The sequence below is a fragment of the Zootoca vivipara genome, chromosome 5 (assembly GCF_963506605.1).
Source record: "Zootoca vivipara chromosome 5, rZooViv1.1, whole genome shotgun sequence".
NCBI classification, from domain to species: domain Eukaryota; kingdom Metazoa; phylum Chordata; class Lepidosauria; order Squamata; family Lacertidae; genus Zootoca; species Zootoca vivipara.
The window spans coordinates 91653825-91676032 of NC_083280.1; the positions used below are offsets into that span (position 1 = coordinate 91653825).

Sequence of the window (22208 nt, forward strand, 5' to 3'; positions counted from 1 at the left end):
ATGTGGATAAGGGAGGAAAAGCACCACCTCCTAAACGTCTGTGTGCTTGAGGCTGCTATTCAAAGAGAACAAGGGTGCACAAAACAAGAGGAGGAAAGCACCCTTCTGCTTGTTTCGCTTTGCCTGCCTCCACCAAGTTTCAGGTGGCAAGATCTTTAGGGCAAGGGCCGGTCCTCTGTTGTTGTGTAAAGCAAACACTGATGACGCAGGGCAAGTCATAATGCCAAACAAGTTTGGCGGAAAAAACAACAAGCAACTCCGGCAACTCTGCAAGCTTTCGGGCTCTACAGGACTCTTCGCTAGAAAGCAGGAGAGCCCCGGCGGGGTGGGCGGGGCGGCGGCCACCCCCCCCTCTCGCCTGCGAGTGACTCAGCCCCAGGGAAGCCCGGCGGTTCTTTCCGACCCAGCCTGCAAGTCTCCGCCGCCGGGGAGGGGGCGTCGCCGCTGGGCAGCTCCGGGAAGGGCGTCGGCGAGGCGGGCGCAGCGCTCGAGGAGGCGGTGCGCGGCGGCGGCGGCAGGGCGAGGCCGCCAGGTCTGAGGTGGGGCTTGCGGGCCGGAGCAGCGGCAAGGAGAAAGCGGGGCGGGCAGACGGCTGGCAGCTGGAGACGGAGCCGCGTCGTCGAGAAACGCCGAGCAGCTTCAGGAGCGCCGCTTGAGCCAAGTCGCCCCAGAGTGAAACCTGCCCGTCTCAGCCCGCCAAGATGCCCGTCAAGGGAGGCACCAAGTGCATCAAGTACTTGCTCTTCACGTTCAACTTCTTCTTCTGGGTAAGTTCGCGCGTCGTCGGATCGGGAGCCCGCCAGGGCGCGGCCGGGGAATGCAGACTTGGCGGTGCCCCGCCAGGGGGCTCCCTCATTCCTCAGCCGGGGCTTCGTAGCCCCCGAACATGTTGAGAGGCTGGGGGGGGGCGTTTCATTGCTTTCCCGAAGCCCCTAGACCTGAGAGGACCCCCTCCCCGACCACGTGTTGCGGAGCGCCTTGTAGCCGCGGCCGACCGGAGTTGAGCTTCCCGGGCGGGCCAGGTGTTGCGCGTCCCTAACCTCTCCGAGGCCGCGCCTTTGTTTGGGGTGGGTGCGGTTAATTAAAGTGACTTAGGACCCTTCGCGCAGTCTGGCAGCCCATTCCCACCCCTACCCCCCCAAAAAAAAACCCCAACTTTGCGGCAAGGCAAGTGGGAACATAGGAGCTAACTCCTAGGGGCCGAGGTCACTTTCCTCTTTAATTTTTTTTATGGGACTGCCCCCCAAGTTTATTGGCACTGCCATTCAAAAGTTTTGTGTGTGATCGATTATGCAGGGTGGGGCTTACCTGCACCCCCCCCCAAATATTTTATTCAAGTTGGCACCCCTGGGCGGGGAGACGCCCGGGGAGAGTTGTCGGGTGATACTTGCTTGGTGCAGCGCCGCTTTCAAGCGAGTCGGCAGGGTTGCTGCTCCAGTCGCCGGGCAAGCGCTCCATAAACAGGCCCTTGATAGCGACCTTAAGTTTAGGGACCTTGGCTCCCTCCCGCTCCCCCGGACAGTCTCTCCCGGCAGGCCCTGAAGCTGAGGCGGAGCGGGGAGTGGCAACCCAGCGCCGGAATCGGAGGAGCAGGGTAGCGGAGGGAGATAGCACACCTTACTCCTCCTGCCCAGGTGCGGGGCTTCAGCCGGCAACTTGGGCGTAAAAGATAACCTGCCCTCTGGGCAGTGCATTTCGCTCTCCGCTGAGAAACCACAGAGAACATCTTGGGAGCTAGTGGGAAGAGTTCCAGAGAGCTGGTAATTGGTGGAGAGTTTATAGTTAAAAGTTTAGCCCCCGCACAAGAGAGGTGCAAGTTATCAGGACTCATGGTAAGAGGTGTGGTCTGCGCCACTGGTGAATCTGGCAGAGCATGTGGTTTCTTGGCACAGCCCCCCCCCCCATCATGAGGGCTTCTCTGCTGTTTCCTCCCTTGTGCTTGGGAGGGTCACTGAGCAGTGGGGCGGAAGGGCTGCCTCAATCTGTGCCCCCTCCAGTGCCACGCTGTAGCTCTCAGAGTTGCTTTGAGCTGGGGATTCTCTAGGATTCAAAAGTCTGAAACGGCTTTTCACTCCCAGGAGCTCCGTTCTAAGAACATAAATACAGACCTAGCCCGGAAGCCTAGCTAAACCCAAGCTCTGTCTTAGTGGGACCTCCCGGGAGAGGAGATCGCAGCCACTTGGCTCCTTCTCTGGCTTGCGTCTGCTGTGAGCTAAGCCCCCGTTTGGCTTGGTGTGTGAGGTCTGAACCCAGGCTCATGGTTTGCCCTTGCTTCGTGAGCTGTTCTTGGGTTCACAGCTTGTGGTTTTTCTGGAGGCAAACCATAGGCCTGGGTTCAGAAAACACTTGAAGGCAAGCCATGACTTGGCTCACAGGAGCTGGAGGGTCTCTCCAGGAGCCCCCACATTTCCTTGTTTTCACTAAGCCATGATTTGTCTTATTAGATCAGGTCACGACGACGTGTAACACTAGGGGCCCTGATCATGCGCAGAGGGCATTTCATATAAAGAGGTATATAACCACAGGACACCCAGATTAGAATAGCTTCTGGGAAAGATGGTACAGTTTTTGAGTTGTAACTTGAAATGCCCTTTCCAGTACAGTACATACTTGCTACTCTTAAGTAGCCAGAAAAATATTTGGATGTACAGTGTTACCTTGGTTTGCAACCGTTTTGGATTACAACCATGTCAAATCCGGAAGTGCGTGTCCCTTTTTTTGGATTACAACCCATTATTTTTGGATTGCAACCCATTTTAATTTTTTGGGAGGCCCCATTGGTGAAAGTGCACCTTGGTTTACAACCTGTTTTGATTTACAACCGGACCTCCGGAATGGATTATGGTTGTAAACCAAGATACCACTGTAGCTCCTTTCCATATCATAGACTGAAGTTCTTTTAATAGGTTGCAGGAGACTCCTGGAAGGTTTCCCAAATTGTTAACGCTCTTTGTAAAGAAGGTACATTCTGAAGGTGCTTCCATAGGAATGGTATCATTTCCCTGCTTTCTATTCTAGATGGCAGAATGAGTTGTAGACCAGCCTTCCCCAACCTGGTGTCCTCCAAATTGAAACTCCCATCGTCTCAACCACCAGGACCCAATGGTCAGGGATTATGGGAGAGTGTCAGGCTGGGGGGAAGGTATTACAATCAGTGTTTGAATTACATTCTTCTTCTGCCCTAGGGCCATCTTTTATCTTGGCTTTATCTGGAATCTGTCTCTTTGAAATAAATACACTCCTCCACAGGAGTTAACATTGGTGTAATCCAATACTCTGGCCGCCCCCCAGAATGCACATCAATGTTGCTTGCTTGAAATTGCCTACCTGTGAAAAGTGCCTCATGCCAAAATGCATTTATTAAAATATGCGAAACACTCCCAAAGGGCCTTCAAAGGCTGGTGTAGCATAATGACTAATAATGAACCAGGAACACACACACACCCCTTCAGATCTTGCCTTTTGCTTTGAACTCATTAGGTGACCTTGAGAAACCTGCACTCTCTGCCTAAGTCCACTTATCTACAGTATGGGGAATAACAATAAAACTGGAATGCATCTAGCTGGTGCATGTGAATCAAATCACCATGACCATCAGAAATTGCTATACAAATGTTAATTCACAGTGATGCAGAGCCGATAGAGTCCCATAGGAGTGCTCTGCCACCTCAGCTCTGCCACCTCAGCTTGTGAAGTGACTTGGCATTCAATAAGTTCCAGAGGAGGCCTGAGATGGAGAGGATGCCAAACCACGGATAGTGGATTTTAGCAAGGGCCCTGTTTTTCAGGCTGCGGTGAAGTGGGGACTTCATCTTCTGAGTGACAAAGCTTAGCTGAGTAATCGGCTAGTTTCTCCAAGAGTTATTGCACCCACTAGAAGACTAAAATTCGATACTTTCTCCTTTCCGCCTGCCTCCCCCACCATTGTGCAACTTCAGGTCTGACCTGCTTGGGAGGTTGTTGCGGAATCACATAATATGCAAAGGGATTTTCCAGTACAAGGAATTTCCCTTCAGGTGGAAACAGGAGAACATCGAAGTGGGCATGGATGCCGTACCAAGTTCAGAGAGTGTGTTCAGGTATATTTATGTATATTGCACTTCTCTCTCCCCACCCCCATTGCAATGATGCAGATGATTGACAGTGAGTGGGTGACTTCTGGTGACACCTCCATAGGGTGATCTTCGGATGAACGGTGTTCTAGAAATATCGTCTCCCTAAATGTTCCGAGTTGGCTTTTGTTGTCCTGCTTTTGTATAGCCCCTTCAGATAGCAGCAGTGCGGTCTCATTGGGCAAACATCACAGAACAACTAAGGAAGCAGAATGACAATCCACTGTTACTGTGTCAAGAACTTGTGGCAGAATAGATCTGCAAAGCCCTCTGAAAAACCGTTAGGGGGGCCCTAATTGTATTTTATTTTTTGTAAAAGAAGCCTGCTAACAAAATCTGAGTCTGCTCAGTGCAGAGCTCAGATATTGGATGTGGGGCTAGGTATGCGGGTGATTGTGCATTCTTGGCTCCTGGATACTTTTTATAATTTGCTGTTAGCGTGTTCTAGCTGAAGAGAAGTGCTGGTGCTTCAGAGGTCTCTGTGGCAGAGACAAGCTGTTCTGGAACACTTCAAACCAGGAGCATCTTACCCATAAAGGTGCGGGGTGCCAGGGTGCCAAGTTCTGGAGGGCGCTAGGGAAGGGGCGGAGGCTGGACGTGGCGCCCCCCGGTATCAGCTCGCCGCCCTCGCCTACCTCCGCCATGCTGCACCGAAGCAGCGCCGCGCCTGCAGCCTCCATCTGCTGTGGCCACCATGGCACAAAGCGGCCAGCTGAGCCGGGAGGCACTGTGGCCAGCCTCCACCTCTTCCCCGCTGAAGGAGCTGCCCTCCAGCCACTGCCCGCCTCCTTCAGCCCCACTGGCAGTGCTGTCCTCCCTAAAAAAACTCTGGGAAATTGGGGGGACGCCGACGCCGGGGAAAGCTTTGCACTATAGCACCGGATATGCTTCAGGCGGCCCTGCTTCAAACATGCTTGACCAGTTTCGAATTGGCTTGCCTGCTGTTGTTGGTTCTCTCTCTGTGTGTGGTGAGTAGTTGATTGAAGTAGGGAGAGAAATTTCATTTATCCTTGTTCGGCGTTTTGTTGTTGCTAGGGAGTGGACAGGCTTGTGCTTACATAGTTCAAATTGTTCCTTGATGCTTTTGCTTCGCTTTAGTATGAAGTTTTTTTTTAAAATGAAGCTGAAGTCAAAAAGAAAGCACACGATAAGAAAGCGGGCGCTGAAAGGCAGCGAGCATCTTAAAAAGCAGCTGGAACATAAAACCAGTTTCAAGAAAGGAACCGGCAGAAGTTCATTGAAATAAGTCTTTGCTTCCCATCTAAAGATAGCAATGACAGGGCCAGGTAGAGCAGGCATCCCCAAACTGCGGCCCTCCAGATGTTTTGGCCTACAACTCCCATGATCCCCAGCTAACAGGACCAGTGGTCGGGGATGATGGGAATTGTAGTCCAAAGCATCTGGAGGGCCGAAGTTTGGGGATGCCTGAGGTAGAGCTCTTCCTTGGGGCCTGTTTCCAAACAGAGCAGCAGCAGCAGCAGCAGCAGCAGCAACAACAACAACAACAACAACAATTTATTTGTACCCCACCCATCTGGCTGGGTTTTCCCAGCCACTCTGGGCAGCTTCCAACAAAAGATTAAAAATACAGTAAAATGTCATATCCAGTTCATACACATGCATACATAATTGTGCGTTCCAGAGCAGAAAAAGTGGCACACAAGGTGTGTTTTGTGGAATCTTGCCTGCTGTTATTGGCAGAGGCATTTCTGATAAGCTACCAAGGAACGCCAGGAAGAAGTGGCACTTACTCGGTTCTTGTCTGTGAAAACCGATGGTGCCGTAAAACCATACATTCCAGCTTAAAGAGGTAGCAGGGTGCCTTCTTCTTCTTTTTCTTTTTCTTCTTCTGCAAAAGCTTCTTCCCAGCAGTCCCTCCCCTGAAGCTGTGAAATGTCTTGGTTGCACAGGAAGGAAGGCAGGAAGGAAGGGGGGGGGGACTTGGCTTTGACAGTGCAAAAGCTCAAGGAGGTGGCTTGTTTTAAAGTGAAGTTAGAGAAATCTCCACTTGCCTGTATACATACTCACAATCCTGCCTCCATCCACCCTCTACTGCCTCCCCCAAACAACATAGGACATATTCTAAGATACTTTTTAATTGGGGGAAAAAACCCTTTACTTTAATTGAAGAGTTTTGACACCAAAAAAAACAAGGAAACTGTGAGGAGTCATGGCACATTTCTTGCCTCACATGATGTGCTGGCTTACAACTGGGCCTTTGTGCACCCACGCTTTCTGCCACACTGCTGGCACCCAGTGTTTGAAATTAGCCAGGTGCACGAAAATTTATTGCTATCTGATTTATCATTTTTTGAGCTCTGTGTTGTAAGGAAGCCAAGCAAAAGTATGCTGTGCAAATTTTATGTACTGTATACGTATATCCAGTGCTTTTTTTCTGTATAAGTATATCCAGTGTTTAGGGGTCCTCTCATTGTCACTCAAGAAAATCAGCATTTTATACAGTGGTACCTCGCAAGACGAATGCCCTGCAAGACTAATTTTTCGCAAGACAAATGCGTTTTGTGATCTGATGGTGACTCGCAAGACGAATTCGTTTTGTGAAAAATTCGTCTTGCGAATCGCGGTTTCCCATAGGAATGCATTGAAATTTAATTAATGGGTTCCTATGGGCAAAAAAAGAAATTTCAATGCATTCCTATGGGAAACCACGATTCGCAAGACGAATTTTTCGCAAAATGAATTGACTCGTGGAACGAATTAAATTCGTCTTGCGAGGCACCACTGTAATTCAAATTGGAGGAAATAAATACAGTAAATGGACAAAAGTACAAAGAACATGCATTTCCTCATATTACACAGAGTCATCATTAACTTTATACTTCTTTGCTGGCTGTGATGATGAAAAATAGTAATTTTTCTTACTCATGTTGAAATACTGCCCCTCAGTGAGGCCAAACTTGAACCAGTAAAACACCACACATCCAGATTCCACACTGCTTCACACATTAAACGCTCGCTTCTGTCTGAGACAGAAAACACCGGGAAAGGAAATGAGGCTGCCATTGGGGGTAGCAACAGAACTGACGATTCACCGTGTTAGAGGATAAACTAAGAATTTTAAGTTTCTTCTCCTGTTAGATTCACAAAATGTTTAGGGGTATGCGTCCCCATGCATCCCCCCAGAAAAAAGCATTTAAAGTACATTTAAATAGAGTACATTTAAAGACTTTCTAACAGTGCAAATATTTGAACTAAAGTACGTAATTAGTGTGTGTGGGGGGGATAGACAACCATATAATTTTATCTTCAAAGCTTTATTTAGAAATCATTATTGATTTCAAATAGTTGTACCGTATTTTCCGGCGTATAAGACGACTTTTTAACCCAGGAAAATCTTCTCAAAAGTTGGGGGTCATCTTATGCACCGGGTATAACCGGACTGGAGAATCTGCGGTCACCACATACGGTGGGGGGAGCTCAAAAACGGCCGCGGCCGCTTCCCCGCAGTATGCGGCGACCGTATGAAAGCAGCAAGGGGGCGCTGTACAAGTACAGTAAATCCACTCACCAGGAGCGGCGCTGTGCCCATGGAGGCCGTTTATCTGGCCACGAGCCGCCCGGTCACCGAGCCGCCTGCTTGGCAAGTCCCCGTGCTGCACCGTGCTAAACCAGCACAGTGCGGTGCGGGGGCTCGCCGAGTGGTGCCGAAAATGGCATCTGCACACACGCAGAAGCGATTTCTAGCTTCTGGGCATGCCCAGAAGCTGGAAATGGCTTCTGCGCATGTCCGAGCAGAAGCATGTCCAGGCATGCGCAGAAATGGCTTCTGCGCATGTCCAAGCAGAAGCGATTTCCGGCACCTCAGAAATGGGCAGCGCAGCACCGGGAATCGCTTCTGCGTAGTCTTATGTGGCGAGTATATTTCAACTTCTATATTTTAACTGGAAAAGCGGGGGGTCGTCTTATACGCCCAGTTGTCTTGTACGCCGGAACATTCGGTAAATCATTTTACAATAGTATACAGATGTCTTACATGGTTCAATGGAATATTTGTCTTCTTTTTGTAAACTTCTCCATAATTGCTGGTTGCAAAGCTTAAAACTGCAGAGTAATTCTTCCACATGTCCAGGGGTGAAACCAGAAAAGCAATGATTAAAGTTTATTCAATTTATCAGAACATCAAAGGCTAACCCATTGCAAAAGACACCTTTTACATGTTACAGGTAGGTAGCCGTGTTGGTCTGAGTCGAAGCAAAATAAAAAAATTCCTTCAGTAGCACCTTAAAGACCAACTAAGTTTATATTTTGGTATGAGCTTTTGTGTGCATGCACACCATCTGAAGAAGTGTGCATGCACACGAAAGCTCATACCAAAATATAAACTTAGTTGGTCTTTAAGGTGCTACTGAAGGAATTTTTTATTTTACCTTTTACATGCTTTACCTTACCATATGTCACTGTACAATGTTTGGCAGCAGTACCGGATTTACATACGGTATAAGCTAAACAAGCTATAGCTTAGGGCCCCACTCTCTTAGGGCCCCCCAAAAAAATTTAAAGGGAAAAAACCCTGGATGTACATTTCTAAAATATAAGATTAAAAAACAAACAAAGTAAAACCTACATACAGCAACAGTGTTTTGTGTTGTGTAGGCTCATATTTGTTAAGGGCAAATGGCTTTAGATACCTATTAGGTCCATAAATTACCATATAGCATATATTCAACACAAAAACAGCAACAATTTGTTGTTGACAAAGGACAGCTGGACATATAAAGGGCCCCATTACCTTCAGTAGCTTAAGGCCTCATCAAACCTCAACCCGGCCCTGTTTGGCAGTGTGGTGTAGTGGTTAGGTTGTTTGAGTAAAACCTGGGAGGCCAGGGTTCAAACCCCCACTTGGCCATAAAGCTCAATGGGTGACCTCAGGTTGGTCACATACCCTCAGCCTAATGTACCTCATGGGGTTGTTGTGACAACAAAATATTGAGGGGGAAGAACCATGTACAACCCTTTTGGGCTCCTTGGAAGAAAAGTGGGATATAAAAGCGGGAAGAGACATTTAAGCATTTCACAAGCGTGGGAAAGCTTTGCTTCAGTGCAAAAATGTTAAAAGTACTATAAGGCAGCCACACACACACACACACACACAGAGAGAGAGAGAGAGAGACACTTTACTGAAGTTTGATTCAACAAGAGGTAGATCTCCACGCTGAGCTTCAGAAAGATAGGATGAATTTTCTTTGATATACCTTTGATATACCCATGGGCGTACCCAGGATCAAAACTAGGGGGGGGCAAGGGGAGGGGCCAAGGCACGGAAGGGGAGGGGCCACAAAGTGGGCGGGAACAGCGAACTCGCGCTCCGCCGGGCTGTGCCCCTCCCTAGAAGCAGGGCTGGTGGGCGGAGGCGGAGCCCAGCCCAGCGGAGTGCGAGTTCAGCGTTCCCGCCCGCCGCGCTTGGCCTTGCCAGAGGGCGCGACGGGGAGCTGGAGGGAGGGCGCAGCGCGGCGGGCGGGAACGGCGAACTCGCGCTCCGCCGGGCTGTGCCCCTCCCTAGCAGCAGGGCTGGTGGGCGGAGGCGGAGCCCAGCCCAGCGGAGCGCGAGTTCAGCGTTCCTGCCCGCCGCGCCGCGCTCTCTGGTTCCCCGCCGCGCTTGGCCTTGCCAGAGGGCGCGACGGGGAGCTGGAGGGAGGGCGCAGCGCGGCGGGCGGGAACGGCGAACTCGCGCTCCGCCGGGCTGTGCCCCTCCCTAGCAGCAGGGCTGGTGGGCGGAGGCGGAGCCCAGCCCAACGGAGCGCGAGTTCGGCGTTCCCGCCCACCGCGCCGCGCTCCCTGGTTCCCCGCCGCGCTTGGCCTTGCCTGAGGGCGCGCCGGGGAGCTGGAGGGAGGGTGCGGCGCGGTGCGGCGGGAATGGCGAACTCGCGCTCCGCCGGGCTGTGCTCCGCCTCTGCCCACCAGCTCTGCTTCTAGAGTAGGGCAGCTGCCCTAACTTGCCGCATGGTGGGTATGCCCTTGGATATACCTGAAGGAGCGTCTCCACCCCCATCGTTCTGCCCGGACACTGAGGTCCAGCGCCGAGGGCCTTCTGGCGGTTCCCTCGATACGAGAAGCTAAGTTACAGGGAACCAGGCAGAGGGCCTTCTCGGTAGTGGCACCCACCCTGTGGAATGCCCTCCCACTAGAGGTCAAAGAGAACAACAACTACCAGACCTTTAGAAGGCATCTCAAGGCTTTTCAGGGAAGCTTTTAATATCTGATGGATTTCTTTATTTTAATATTTTGTTGGAAGCCACCCAGAGTGGCTAGGGGAACCCGGCTAGATGGGCGGGGTATTAATTATTATTATTATTATTATTATTATTATTATTATTATTATTATTATTGATTTACAATGAACAGAAATGCCATACTTTGAGGCACTCTATCCTTAAAGTAGTGTAGTTGTCAGAATCCTAACCAAATTGTCATTTTCTTGCACTCTTGGGTTTCATAAGTGTCTCTTCTCTGTCTCCCAGCAAGTTCCCCCACCTACTACACCTTGCAGTCTTTACCCCTTTTTTGATGAATTATTCTTCTTAGTTCCATAAATGCAAAATTCAATATAACATTTTCTTTTTAAAAAAACACACAAATACAGCATTTCAGAGGTTTCAGGTGCATCGTTAGTTAAAGGTTCTGATAATTTCACTGGTACTTTTACTTGCAGCTCACATTTTAACTTAATAATACATTATACCAGGCATCTCCAAATTTCGCCCCTCCAGATGTTTTGGACCACAATTCCCATCTTCCCCAACCACTGGTCCTGTTAGCTAGGGATCATGGGAGTTGTAGGCCAAAACATCTGGAGGGCCGTAGTTTGGGGATGCCTGGCTTATACATTTATGACAGATGAGATATGACAAATCTGAAATGCTGTATAAATGTTAAGCGGCATGAGACTTACCGCTTTGTTTCGCCCCTAATCTCTTAATTATATTTGTTTGTACAGTATTTCTGTTTTGCTCTCACCCCATCAGGGGTAAAAACCCTTTAAATGCAGGTTTTCTTGAGTAGCCATTCATTCCGAACATTTATCTCCAGTGCATGCACAATACATCTCCAATAAGGCTGTTTGTAAAGGATTACTGAGTAGGTATTGCAAACGGCATTGAACATGCCGGGGCATGATGCACTCACGGAAGTCCCGGTTGTTTTAAGCTTGGGCCCTCGTGATTCAGCAGAACTGGCTGCTACGGAAAGGCGGCTTTGTGTGGTTCTTCCATGTTGAAACCTGTTGAGGTTGTGTCACAGTGAACACACGTCAGAAAAGCATAAGTTGCACATGGGACATGGACGGGTGGTCAGTCTGCTGCCGCAAACATCCTTGTTTACTGTCTGTATGGAAACAAATGCCTGTGAGGTCATGTCTTCCTCTTCTCTTGCACAGAAGAAAGCTGCGGCTAGACATGAGGAAATGCTCGCTTGTAGGATGTGGATGTTATTTGTTTTAAACTATAATCTCTACTGCACCAAGAGAATGTCATGCAGTAGACCCTGGACCTCTTGAGAAGCACAGATCCTGTATAGAATAGTCATGAATATATCCGGAGTCTGTCTGTTTCTATAAAGCTTGGACCCTAAGAGTAGGCATCCCCAAACTTCGGCCCTCCAGATGTTTTGGACTACAATTCCCATCTTCCCCGATCACTGGTCCTGTTAGCTAGGGATCATGGGAGTTGTAGGCCAAAACATCTGGAGGGCCGCAGTTTGGGGGTGCCTGCCTAAGAGGCTTGGCTTTATAGCCCAGGCTTCCTTAACCTCGGCCCTCTAGATGTTTTGAGACTACAGTTCCCATCATCCCTGACCACTGGTCCTGCTAGCTAGGAATCATGGGAGTTGTAGGCCAAAAACATGGGGGGGGGGAGAGGTTGAGGAAGCCTGCTGTAGCCTCTAAAAAAGGTGAAGGTACCCCTGACTGTAATGGGACGTGGGTGGCACAGAGCGTAGGGCTTGTTGATCAAAAGGTCAGCGATTCAAATCCCTGCAACGGGGTGAGCTCCCGTTGCTCGGTCCCAGCTCCTGCCAACCTAGCAGTTCGAAAGCACATCAAAGTGCAAATAGCTTTGCCATGCTGGCCACAGGACAGCAGCGCTACATGGAGCAACAAGGGCCCTTCGCGCTTTGTCAGCGCTGCAGCCACCGCCGCTTCCGGGCGCCGACCCGACCTGGCAGGCTTCCTCCTCCTGCCGCGGCCAGCGTGCTGGGTCCCGCTAGCTGGCTGGGGCACTCAGCGGTCTTGCTGCACGCAGCGCGGAAGTATGGCTTATTTTCGGGGTATGTCTTATATTTCTCAAATCCCCCAAAACCCTGCCATGGCTTACTTTAAAAAAGGGGAAACACGGTACATCTCCTCCAAGCTGGGCATGGGAAATTGAAATTTATCAATTATGAAAGTGCTTGCAGATCAGCAAAGTTATTTATATGCCATATATTTACACGGTTTAATACAAAATGTGGGAAAAAATTGTCCCTATTTTTGCCAAATTATGCGTACAACACAATCCTGTGCATTTTCTGAACACCAAGTGAAGTTATGTACAAGGTTATAACTTGCATGGAAAACTGCATGTCCTCTAACATGTCTCTGATGAAAACAGGGACATTTTTTTCTATTTTTGTCTGAATAGGGGCATTTGTGCCAAAGATTGTTGCCTGAGCAACGTCCCGCCTCCACGAGGCCCTGAAGTGATTCTCAGGCTGCTGTTTGCATTTTCCAGTAGCCTATCCTGCAGTGTTTATTCTCTGGATTAAATTACACGTTAGAGAAAATCTTCCCCATGCCTTAGTGTCCATGTTTGTTCACCAGACACAAGGGATGTCCTGGTTAAGCCTGAAGGGTGACTCTAGAAAAAGACTCCTTTTTACAAAGAGGCATTTTACTTACTGAAAAGGGAAATAGGTGTCAGTGGTTAACAGGGAAATTCATCAAACATCATTTAGCTGTAAAAGTTGCTTAGTGGTGATACACAGAAAGAATATTACCCAAGTTTCTGGAAATTGCCTAATTAAGCTCTAGCAATGTTTGGCTATTTAGGGCAAAAAGACATGAGGAGACCAATCTGAAGTCGAGTTTTTGTTGGTAAGAAAAAATACCACTTGCCCTATTTAAGTGTAGTGCTAGGGTCTTGGAAGCTGTTGTGTAACTTTTCTTCTGCCCCCCCCCCCCAACTTCATTTGCAGGATGTATTGAGCTATACTGACATTTGTACTCAGATCCCTCTCTGATTATTTTGCCCTCATTTCTCTTTCTCAGCTTTAACTGGAAGCTGGCAGTCACCTTTTACTTATGACCTTAGTCACTGGCTATGGAGGAACCTTCCCTGCACTAGGATTTGAAAAAATATTATACATTTTTAGGCAGCGATCCTGCACAGGGCTGAAATACATATTTCAAAAAGCTCTAGGTGCCTCGCCATCTATTTGTTTTATAGGTATGTGCCAAAATGGCTCCTAAGTAGTTTACAACTACAGTGGTACCTCTACTTACGAATTTAATGCGTTCCGAACACACATTTGTAAGTCGAAAAAAATTGTAAGTCGAATCCCATAGGAATGCATTGGGAGAAAAAATTCGTAAGTCGAAGCAACCCTATCTAAAAATTCGTAAGTAGAAAAAATCCTATCTAAACCGTATCCAAGATGGCGGACGGAGCTCCATTCGTAAGTAGAAACATTCACAAGTAGAGTTATTCGTAAGTAGAGGTACCACTGTATAAAATCAATACACAATCATCAAATTACTGTGTGCCCGGATATCCTAGCATAACTCTAATCCAGTCCCGGCCCATTCCTAGGAATTCTGTGGCACTACGTCGTTTTTCTCTCCTTTGTGCCCGAAAAGGTTGTTTCCATCCTCTGAACATAAATTGCACCACCTGTCCTTTGTGAGGCATGACCAGCTTTTCTCATACTGTGCCAGAAACCAATTCTTTCCCTGCTTAGACTTGCACTGTGGGTGCGAGTTAAGGCTTGGGGTGGCAGGCAGGCAGGCAGAGGCTGAGCTGCTGTTCTTGGGCTGCTATTATTCAAGACTGGCGTAGATACGTGCCATCTCTCTTCTGCCTCTTAGGACGATTCTTGAGGTGCCTTGTTGCACAGTCTTGCCATCCTGAGGTTGCAGCCCCTTTCCTCACACTGAGAGTTTACTTTCTTTCCGAGGAGTGGATAGCTTTTGTCTAAAGTGCACATGGAGCGCCAAAATGCCTTCAGCCTTCAATTCCACATGTATGCAGTAGCCCTGTTGAAATGGAAGCGTGATTCTGTATTGAAGGACAATTACGTATGTGTGTTCTTTGGGTTACGTTGTCCTGCTAAATCACAAGAGCTAGAAATTGGCTGAGTTGATACTTATCCTGGCTGTTAGAATCATAGAATCATAGAGTTGGAAGAGACCACAAGGGCCATCCAGTCCAACCCCCTGCCAAGCAGGAAACACCATCAAAGCATTCTTGACATATGCCTGTCAAGCCTCTGCTTAAAGACCTCCAAAGAAGGAGACTCCACCACACTCCTTGGTAGCAAATTCCACTGCCGAACAGCTCTTACTGTCAGGAAGTTCTTCAACAGCCAAGCTGCTGAGCTAGCTTGGCTTTGCAAAGAGAGGAAGAAAAGCAGAGGGCTAAGCTACTCCAGCAGCCCTCCCGTGGCTCCCCTGTGGAGAGAGATGCACAAAGTGCACTGCACTTCAGATGATATCTTCCAATTCTTTTCTCATCTAAGACCTTAGGCTCCACAACACTGCACCACTTTTTTTCTCTCCTCTCCCACTGCCACCTTGGGTTAAAAAGTATCTTCAAAAGCATTAAAAAGTATCTTCAAAAGCAGCCCGTGAGTAAGTTGCACATCCACAGATCTTCAGAAATGCAGTAATTCTATTTGCTATATCACTGTGTACACCAGGTTACAGTCATACGTCGTGTTGCGAACTTTTGTTACGAACTTTTGTTATGAACTCTTGTTACAAACTTTCAGCTTATGAACGCCACAAACCCAGAAGTGTTTACTTCCGGGTTCGCCGCCTGCACATGCACAGAAGCGATCATACCTGCCAAGTTGCTGTCAGAGAAACAAGGGACCGGGCCGGAAATAGCAGACCGGAAGTAGCGCCGCCGCCATTTTGGAACTGGGCGGAGCATGCTCAGAAGTGACCTTTGATGCTGCTTTGCCCAGTTCCAAAATGGCCGCCGCGCCAGAAGGCGCACTGCAGCCATTTTGGAACTGGGCAGAGCAGCATCAAAAGTCGCTTCTGAGCATGCTCTGCCCAGTTCCAAAATGGCCGCTGTGCCAGAATAAACCGGGGGGAAACAAAAAAATCCGTTTTTTCAGCTAGGAACAGCTGGGAAAACGGGGATTTCCCGGGGAAAACGGGAGACTTGGCAGCTATGGAAGCGATCTATGTGCTTCTCGCATGCTCATAAACTATCTTCGTGCATGCGCAGAAGCGATCAATTGCGCTGCACACATGCGCAGAAGAGGTACTCTAGTTGCAGACTTTTTGGGGTGTGAACGGCACCCCGAAACAGATTAAGTCCGCAACTAGAGGTGCCACTGTATTTGCAGCTAGAAGCAGTAGGAGACGTGTGCTTCAGAAGGGAGGGTATTGTCTACAGGGCAGATGTTATCCTGCTTTCCTAATTGCCTAGTTGTGGTTAAGCACACCAGGAACCTTACCTGCCCCACCAAGATAACTGTGGATCCCTTCTTAAGAAATGTTCATAATACAATAAAGCGTTGTCAAGGAAAACCTCATGCCACAGCACACTGACCTGGTTCAGATGTTACACAGGGGCATGTGAAACCTGCTTCTCTCTTTCTTTCCAGCATTTGTTTTGAACTCACCTCAGTTTGTCCTGAGTTTGAATGAAATGACATTCATTCAACGGTTGCAAATGGAAGCAGATGATTCCAGGTTGCAAATGGAAGCAGATGATTCCCGTTTCCTCCTCCTCGTGGCCCCCCTTTGCCCAGATGAGCGGGTAGTGCTCAGGAACCTGAGGATGTTCGACTGGAATGTGGCCATTGAGTTACTTGATACCCTGCAGCATCTCTTTGTGTCGGTCTGATAGAATCATCCACTTCTCCTAGCAACTGTGAAGGAGAGGGGAGCTATGCATGCCCAAACAACCAGAAGGGGGTTACCAGTTTTAATAGGACCACCAAGCCACATTATACGAAGGAAAAACTTGTAAAGTTTGGTACACTGGCAATGTTTGAAACTTCTCTTGATGTAGCTGTTGTGATCTCCTTTGAGAGCTGCTAATCACCGCCTCCATATCAGGACGTTGATGAATTTTTTTGATACCCCTCCTCATGAAGGGGTGCACATGAGCCTTTAAATATGAGAAACTGGTTTATAGCACTGTTCATAGCAGATAACTTGTATAAGAATACTGCAGTGACTCTTGAATGTACAGTGAGAACCACATCAAAGGCATTTTCAAGCTACAAAAGAAACCTTGACAGAATTAAAGGATTGACTCTGTGTGTTGTGTTGTGTTGCTTTTGTTAGACCTGCCTCCCAGGCTGCTGGCTATTCAACCACAGCGTTCTCTGGGTCAGCTCACACATGGAACCGTAACATGTGGCATTTCACCACATAATGATACGTCACTGGATAACTCATCCATATGTTATGTTGCTGTTTATAAGATGCCTTGCAGCCAAAAAAGGGAGAGAGCCCCCCCCCAAGGTTGTGCACACACAAAAATATAAGCATACAAATACAAAAAAATTATATATATATAAATAAATCAAGGTAACAAAATCTTAAACATTTCAGAAATATTAAAAACCCAGTGCAGCCATGTTCCTGCAAAAAAGGCAAAGTGCATTCCTTCACAACAAATGCTGGAGAGAGCAAGAATAAATACTTAGGTTGCAGCTGCTCCTTAGAAACGTCTGAGGCAAGGGGTGAGGTGAGCCAGGTGGAAAAGGATTGCCCTTGATGTTCCACTAGTCTCTCCCCTCTAGCAATATCTTAAGTTCAACCATTGGTTTGTTGAGACTTACGCCATCCATTCCAGTTGGCAGTGGTTCACCAAAATCTCAGGCACAGGCCTTTCCCAGCGATAGCCCTCCTGAACTTGTAATGCCCAGGGAGTGAGTCAATGTTAGAAGCTCAGATATATAAGCTAGATGCCAAATGACTCCTTAAACCAGGGTTGCAGTTGCCATTATAGGGGCAGATGGCTCAAAAGTCATATTTTTCAATACAGTGCTACCTCATCTAGTGTCCGGCTCGTCAAGCGCCCATTCCGTCGAAACGTCCGCAGCAAACCCAGATGTACCAGAATGGGTTACTTCCGGGTTCACTGCTTGCACAGAAGTGTGTGCGTGCGCAGACACGCCACTTTGTCCAGTGTCCTTTTCGGCCAGCGACCGGGGCTCCGGAACGGCTCCCGGTCACAAAACGAGGTACTACTGTACGACTTTTTGGTTCCTGAAATATTCTGATTGTGCAGATAAAATATAACAGAATTCTACAGGATGTGTTGCTAGCATGTGAAAACAGTCGAGATTAAAGGATTCCCAGGCATCTTCACTTGGTAGCCAGGTGCAAAATGCGCCTGGCAAATTTCAAACACTGGATTGAATCTGGGACCTTCTCTGTACGCTAGGGTACAGCAGCCTTCCTTTCATTGTACATAGATTTTTCTAAGATAAACTGCCTCCATTGGGAAAAGACTAGCATTTGACGATACAGTGGTGCCTCACTTAATGAATGCCCTGCTTAACGAAATTTCCACTTAACGAAAGGTTTTTTCTAGCGGAGGTTGCCTCGCTAGACGAATTCGTTTTATGAAAAATTCGTCTAGCGAATCGCGGTTTCCCATAGGAATGCATTGAAATTCAATTAATGCGTTCCTATGCACAAAAAAATCAAAAAAATTCAATGCATTCCTATGGGATTCGCTAGACGAATTTTTCGTTATAAGAAAAGACCTGTGGAATGAATTAAATTTGTCTAGCGAGGCACCACTGTATATCAAATGTTACAAACATTTTCACCTTGTTGTTGGATTTCTGACGCTTCCTTTCCCATCTAGCATGCTTTCCTGCAAAGGGAAGGGCTGTGTCTCATTTTTAAATCTGCTTTACATGTAGCAGGTCACAGTAGACAGCACTGTTACGTAAGTGTCAGGATTCAAGACCCCAATCCAGGATGTTTGGAGTGGCCCTCCAGAAACCGTTTTCAGTAAAATGAGATACAGTATTTGTGAGAACTTTGCAGTACTTCCCAACTTACTCTCACCATGTGAATGAGGGAAATGGGACACCCAGCAACTAAAGCACACTCCTATTTATACTAAGCGTGACATAACCCAAAGAGATACACATGACAATATCGGTAGTAGGAATTTTCCACTCCCCAAACTAGATCTTCTGCTCTTTCTCTTGTTCGTGTGTTTGCCCAACAGCCTCCCTTGGGAGATAATCACACCTTGAGATAAGCTCCCAGTCTACGTGGTCTGGTGGAGGATGCCTGTTGCTATCAGTTTATGTAGACTTTACATTCCACTCAGCCCAGAGTTGCAGGACCCACCATTTCTCATAAACGCATTTCTCTTTCTTTCTCTTTCGATTGCTTTATACTTTCATTTCTCCTTCTCAGTAAGTTGTCTCTTGTATAAAGTAGTTCCCTGTGTTCCTAATTTTGGAGGGATTAACACACATTTGTAAATGGGATTTTAAAAATAAAATTAAAAATAAATCTGAAATGTTGCAAGGGCACGTTAGTAAATTCTCCTCTTAAAACCATTTTTGCAGTGGTTTAATGGTCTTATCCAGGGAACGCCTTGTACCCAATAATAATTGCGTTCTCAGAGATGAAACAGTGTGTCTCTGAATTGGCTCTTCCATGAGCTGGCATTGGTGCTTCCATACCCTAGATGGGTCTGCGGGTTTCAAACTGTGATCTGGAAAACTAAGGGGTTTCTCCATGACAAGATTAGTGACAAGCTTCCTTCAAAAAGAAGGAATTCTACCAATATTCTGCAATGTAGATTTTGCTGGCTGTGCATTCTAGAGCGCATTCGCAGATCGCAATGTGACAATGAGGCCCAACCAGCTCAGCCAGACATTCCACAACAGCAGAATGCGCATCTTCGAAAGCTCCCCAGAGTCCTCTGTAAAGTGATGGCAATCTCTCCTAGAATCCCAGTTTGGGAGAAATGAGTAGTAGATGATTTGTTGTTGTTGTTGTTGTTGTTGTTGTTGTTGTTGTTGTTGTTGTTGTTTATTGTTATTAATATAATGAATGACAGTCTTGTCATTCATTTTCCAGAATTTAATAATCTCCTTTATAACACAAATTGCACAACTTTGCAGTGAATTAGGAAAGCTTGAAAGCTTAAGAAACCTGTAACTTTTCAGAGTTTCGGATGGGGAGAGGGGAAAACATGAGACAAAAGACATGTGAACAGTTCACCTTGAAGTGTTTTCTCTTCTCTCTTTTTCATCTCCACCCCTCTTTTTTAAAAAAAGAACCATCCTGGTATTCTGTATTTGCCACCCAAGGTTTCTAGAATTCCTGTTCCGCCATCAAGACCAAGTACTGATGCTTGCAGTAAATGATCCTGGCCTGCTTGAGAGATTCCAAGGGCATTTGGTTGGCAGCTCTTGAAAACAGTAGATGGTAGTAGATGGGCCTCTCTTGTTCTGAATCAGAACAGGCAGTTCTTACATCTTCTATCTGTTACCCCAGCAGAATTCTACTTAGCGTTCTTACAAACTCTTCTTTCTACACAAACGGCATGTTTATTGGCGAAAGGTGTAAACGTATTGGCGTGCTCAAGGATCTGTATAATTTGGCAGTTGGTTTCAGCCATTTAAACAAAAATGCAGTTTCACTCTTCGCTGTTTTTGTTAAACCTGTGGGCACATGACTACAGTCGTACCGCATGTTGCGTTAGGTTCATGTTGCGTCTCTTCGGCTTGCGAAGGCGGCAAACCCAGAAGTGTTTACTTTCAGGTTGCGCACACAGAAGCGTTCTGCGTGCTTCGCACATGCGCAGAAGTGCTTGTGCAGAAGCACCACTCTAGTTGCGGACTTTTCGGGGTGCGAACGTTACCCCGGAATGGATCGTGTCCACAACTAGAGGTACCACTGTACTGTATATTAATTGGTGGCTGCTGTGCTACTGTTCCCTCTTGGGTTGTCAAGTGTGCCTGCCAGTCTGCTGAGTGATTTCCCCACACTCTCTCATGGAACCCCTTTAAAGCTACTGAAAATTCTAGCGTGCATTTCAGTGAGCATGCCTGGATCTCCCCACATGCTGATCAGATCTATTGGAATCTTTTGATTGACCCCTGTGTTTTCACCCTGAGTGCTTTCCACACTCCCCGAGGAACACTGCAGCCACGCCAAGCAGTCTTTCTGGGAACCCCTTCTCATGATATCAGCTTCCAAAGGAAGGACCAAAAGTTTGAAAACCAATCAGTCTAATGCATATGGGTATTTTAAAAAGTCAATAATATCGGGGGACTGTCCAAAATTGACTTCTTAGGCACCTAAAATTGTAAAATGCATAATTAAAATTTTTGTTTTTTGTCTCCCCCCCCCTTTTTCCATAGCTTGCAGGAACGGCAGTCCTTGCAATTGGACTATGGCTTCGATTTGATAAACAGACAAAAGATATTTTTGATCAGGAGGAGAATAAAACATTCTATACAGGTATGTTGTGAGATTATTGCTCAACGGTATGAACAGAACACCTGATACTTACACTGCTTTTAAAAGTATTAACTGTGACTAAGGAAACCAATTATTAGATGTGTAAAGATGCTTTGTACGGAATGACCTGTTCACATAGATACCAAAAGTATTAGGGTATTTCCTTGCCCTTGACAAAGTGAAATTTTGTATATGTGCCATCTCAGATTCCTTGGTCTCTAAAAATGTACAAAAATATATCTTCCAGCTGGAAACAGGAGTATAGAGTGCCCCCTAAAAACGATATGGCACTTTTACCCTAGCTGGAAATCTGAAATTGTGTAAATCTTTGAATTGGCAGAAAATTGGATACTTTGATATCTCATGATCACCACTAAGGATACACATTAAGAGATGCTAGCACAAATCAAGCTGAGCCACTCTTGGGAAAGACCTTTAATATTAATATAGTAAAATAATTACTATATTTTGTACTGTTTTTATCTTTAGTTTTTTCCCAGAAGAAAGGGGAATTTCTGTCCTTCCTTTCTTTTGACATCTTACAGTCCCGCTGTAGGAACATTGGATTTGTGGGCAAACAAGTCTGTGGGATTTTCTCCCTTGCTTCCTCCCCCACTCCCTATGTAACAACCAGTGTCAGTTTTTTCTTAGCTTGACACACTGGTGAAGTTATTAATGGTTATATATTCCATCCAAACCCCATTATTGGTATTATTGGTTTCCTAGTCCTTGTCTGGCAGAGGTTTCTATCTGCTGGGTGGTCTTCTTCTTCTTCTTCTTCTTCTTCTTCTTCTTCTTCTTCTTCTTCTTCTTCTTCTTCTTCTTCTTCTTCTTCTTCTTCTCCTCCTCCTCCTCCTCCTCCTCCTCCTCCTCCTCCTCCTCCTCCTCCTCCTCCTCCTCCTCCTCTTTGTACATGTCATCAGCAAAACCATTGCGTTTTGGAATTGCAGTCAGCCTGGATTTTATGCCATGCTCCATAGACTTGGATGGCATGCTCTGCCATCTTTGAATTGCACCAATTGGGCATCTTTGAATTGCACTAATGGCTAGCCAGTTGTAACTTTCTCATATGGCCTGAAGCATTGTGGGGAGATGTCGGAAAGCCTATCCCACAGGTCATGCACGAGGGGAAAGGTCGTCTCTCACAGATAATAAAATCTGAGGATTTTAATGGATGCATTAGAAGGAGGACCAGAGGTACTGTGATGCAGAAGTGTTGAGGGCAGCCCTCCACAACACATATTGCAAAGATCTTTCTGTATGGGTAAAGTGGTCAACTGAAAGCCATTGGCTGAGAACGGCCATTTCCTCTGGCCGTCTGCAGGAGTTGAAGGTGCTGGCTGCTTGCAAACATTTGCAGATGCAGTTGAGGTCTTGATGAGTCCGGATGAGTCCAGAAGCTGGATTATTAAGGCTTG

The 22208-nt window shown here is 47.0% G+C and overlaps 1 protein-coding gene across 1 annotated transcript in view; it reads left to right on the forward strand.

Moving 5' to 3' along the window:
• Positions 1-514: 514 nt before the first annotated feature.
• CD9 (CD9 molecule) overlaps positions 515-22208 on the forward strand; it is a 29025-nt gene continuing 7331 nt past the window's right edge. The window contains exons 1-2 of the mRNA XM_035138031.2: positions 515-767; positions 20691-20790. Coding sequence (XP_034993922.1) covers positions 702-767; positions 20691-20790 — 166 coding nt within the window. The 5' untranslated portion in view covers positions 515-701. The remainder of the gene's footprint in view (positions 768-20690; positions 20791-22208) is intronic.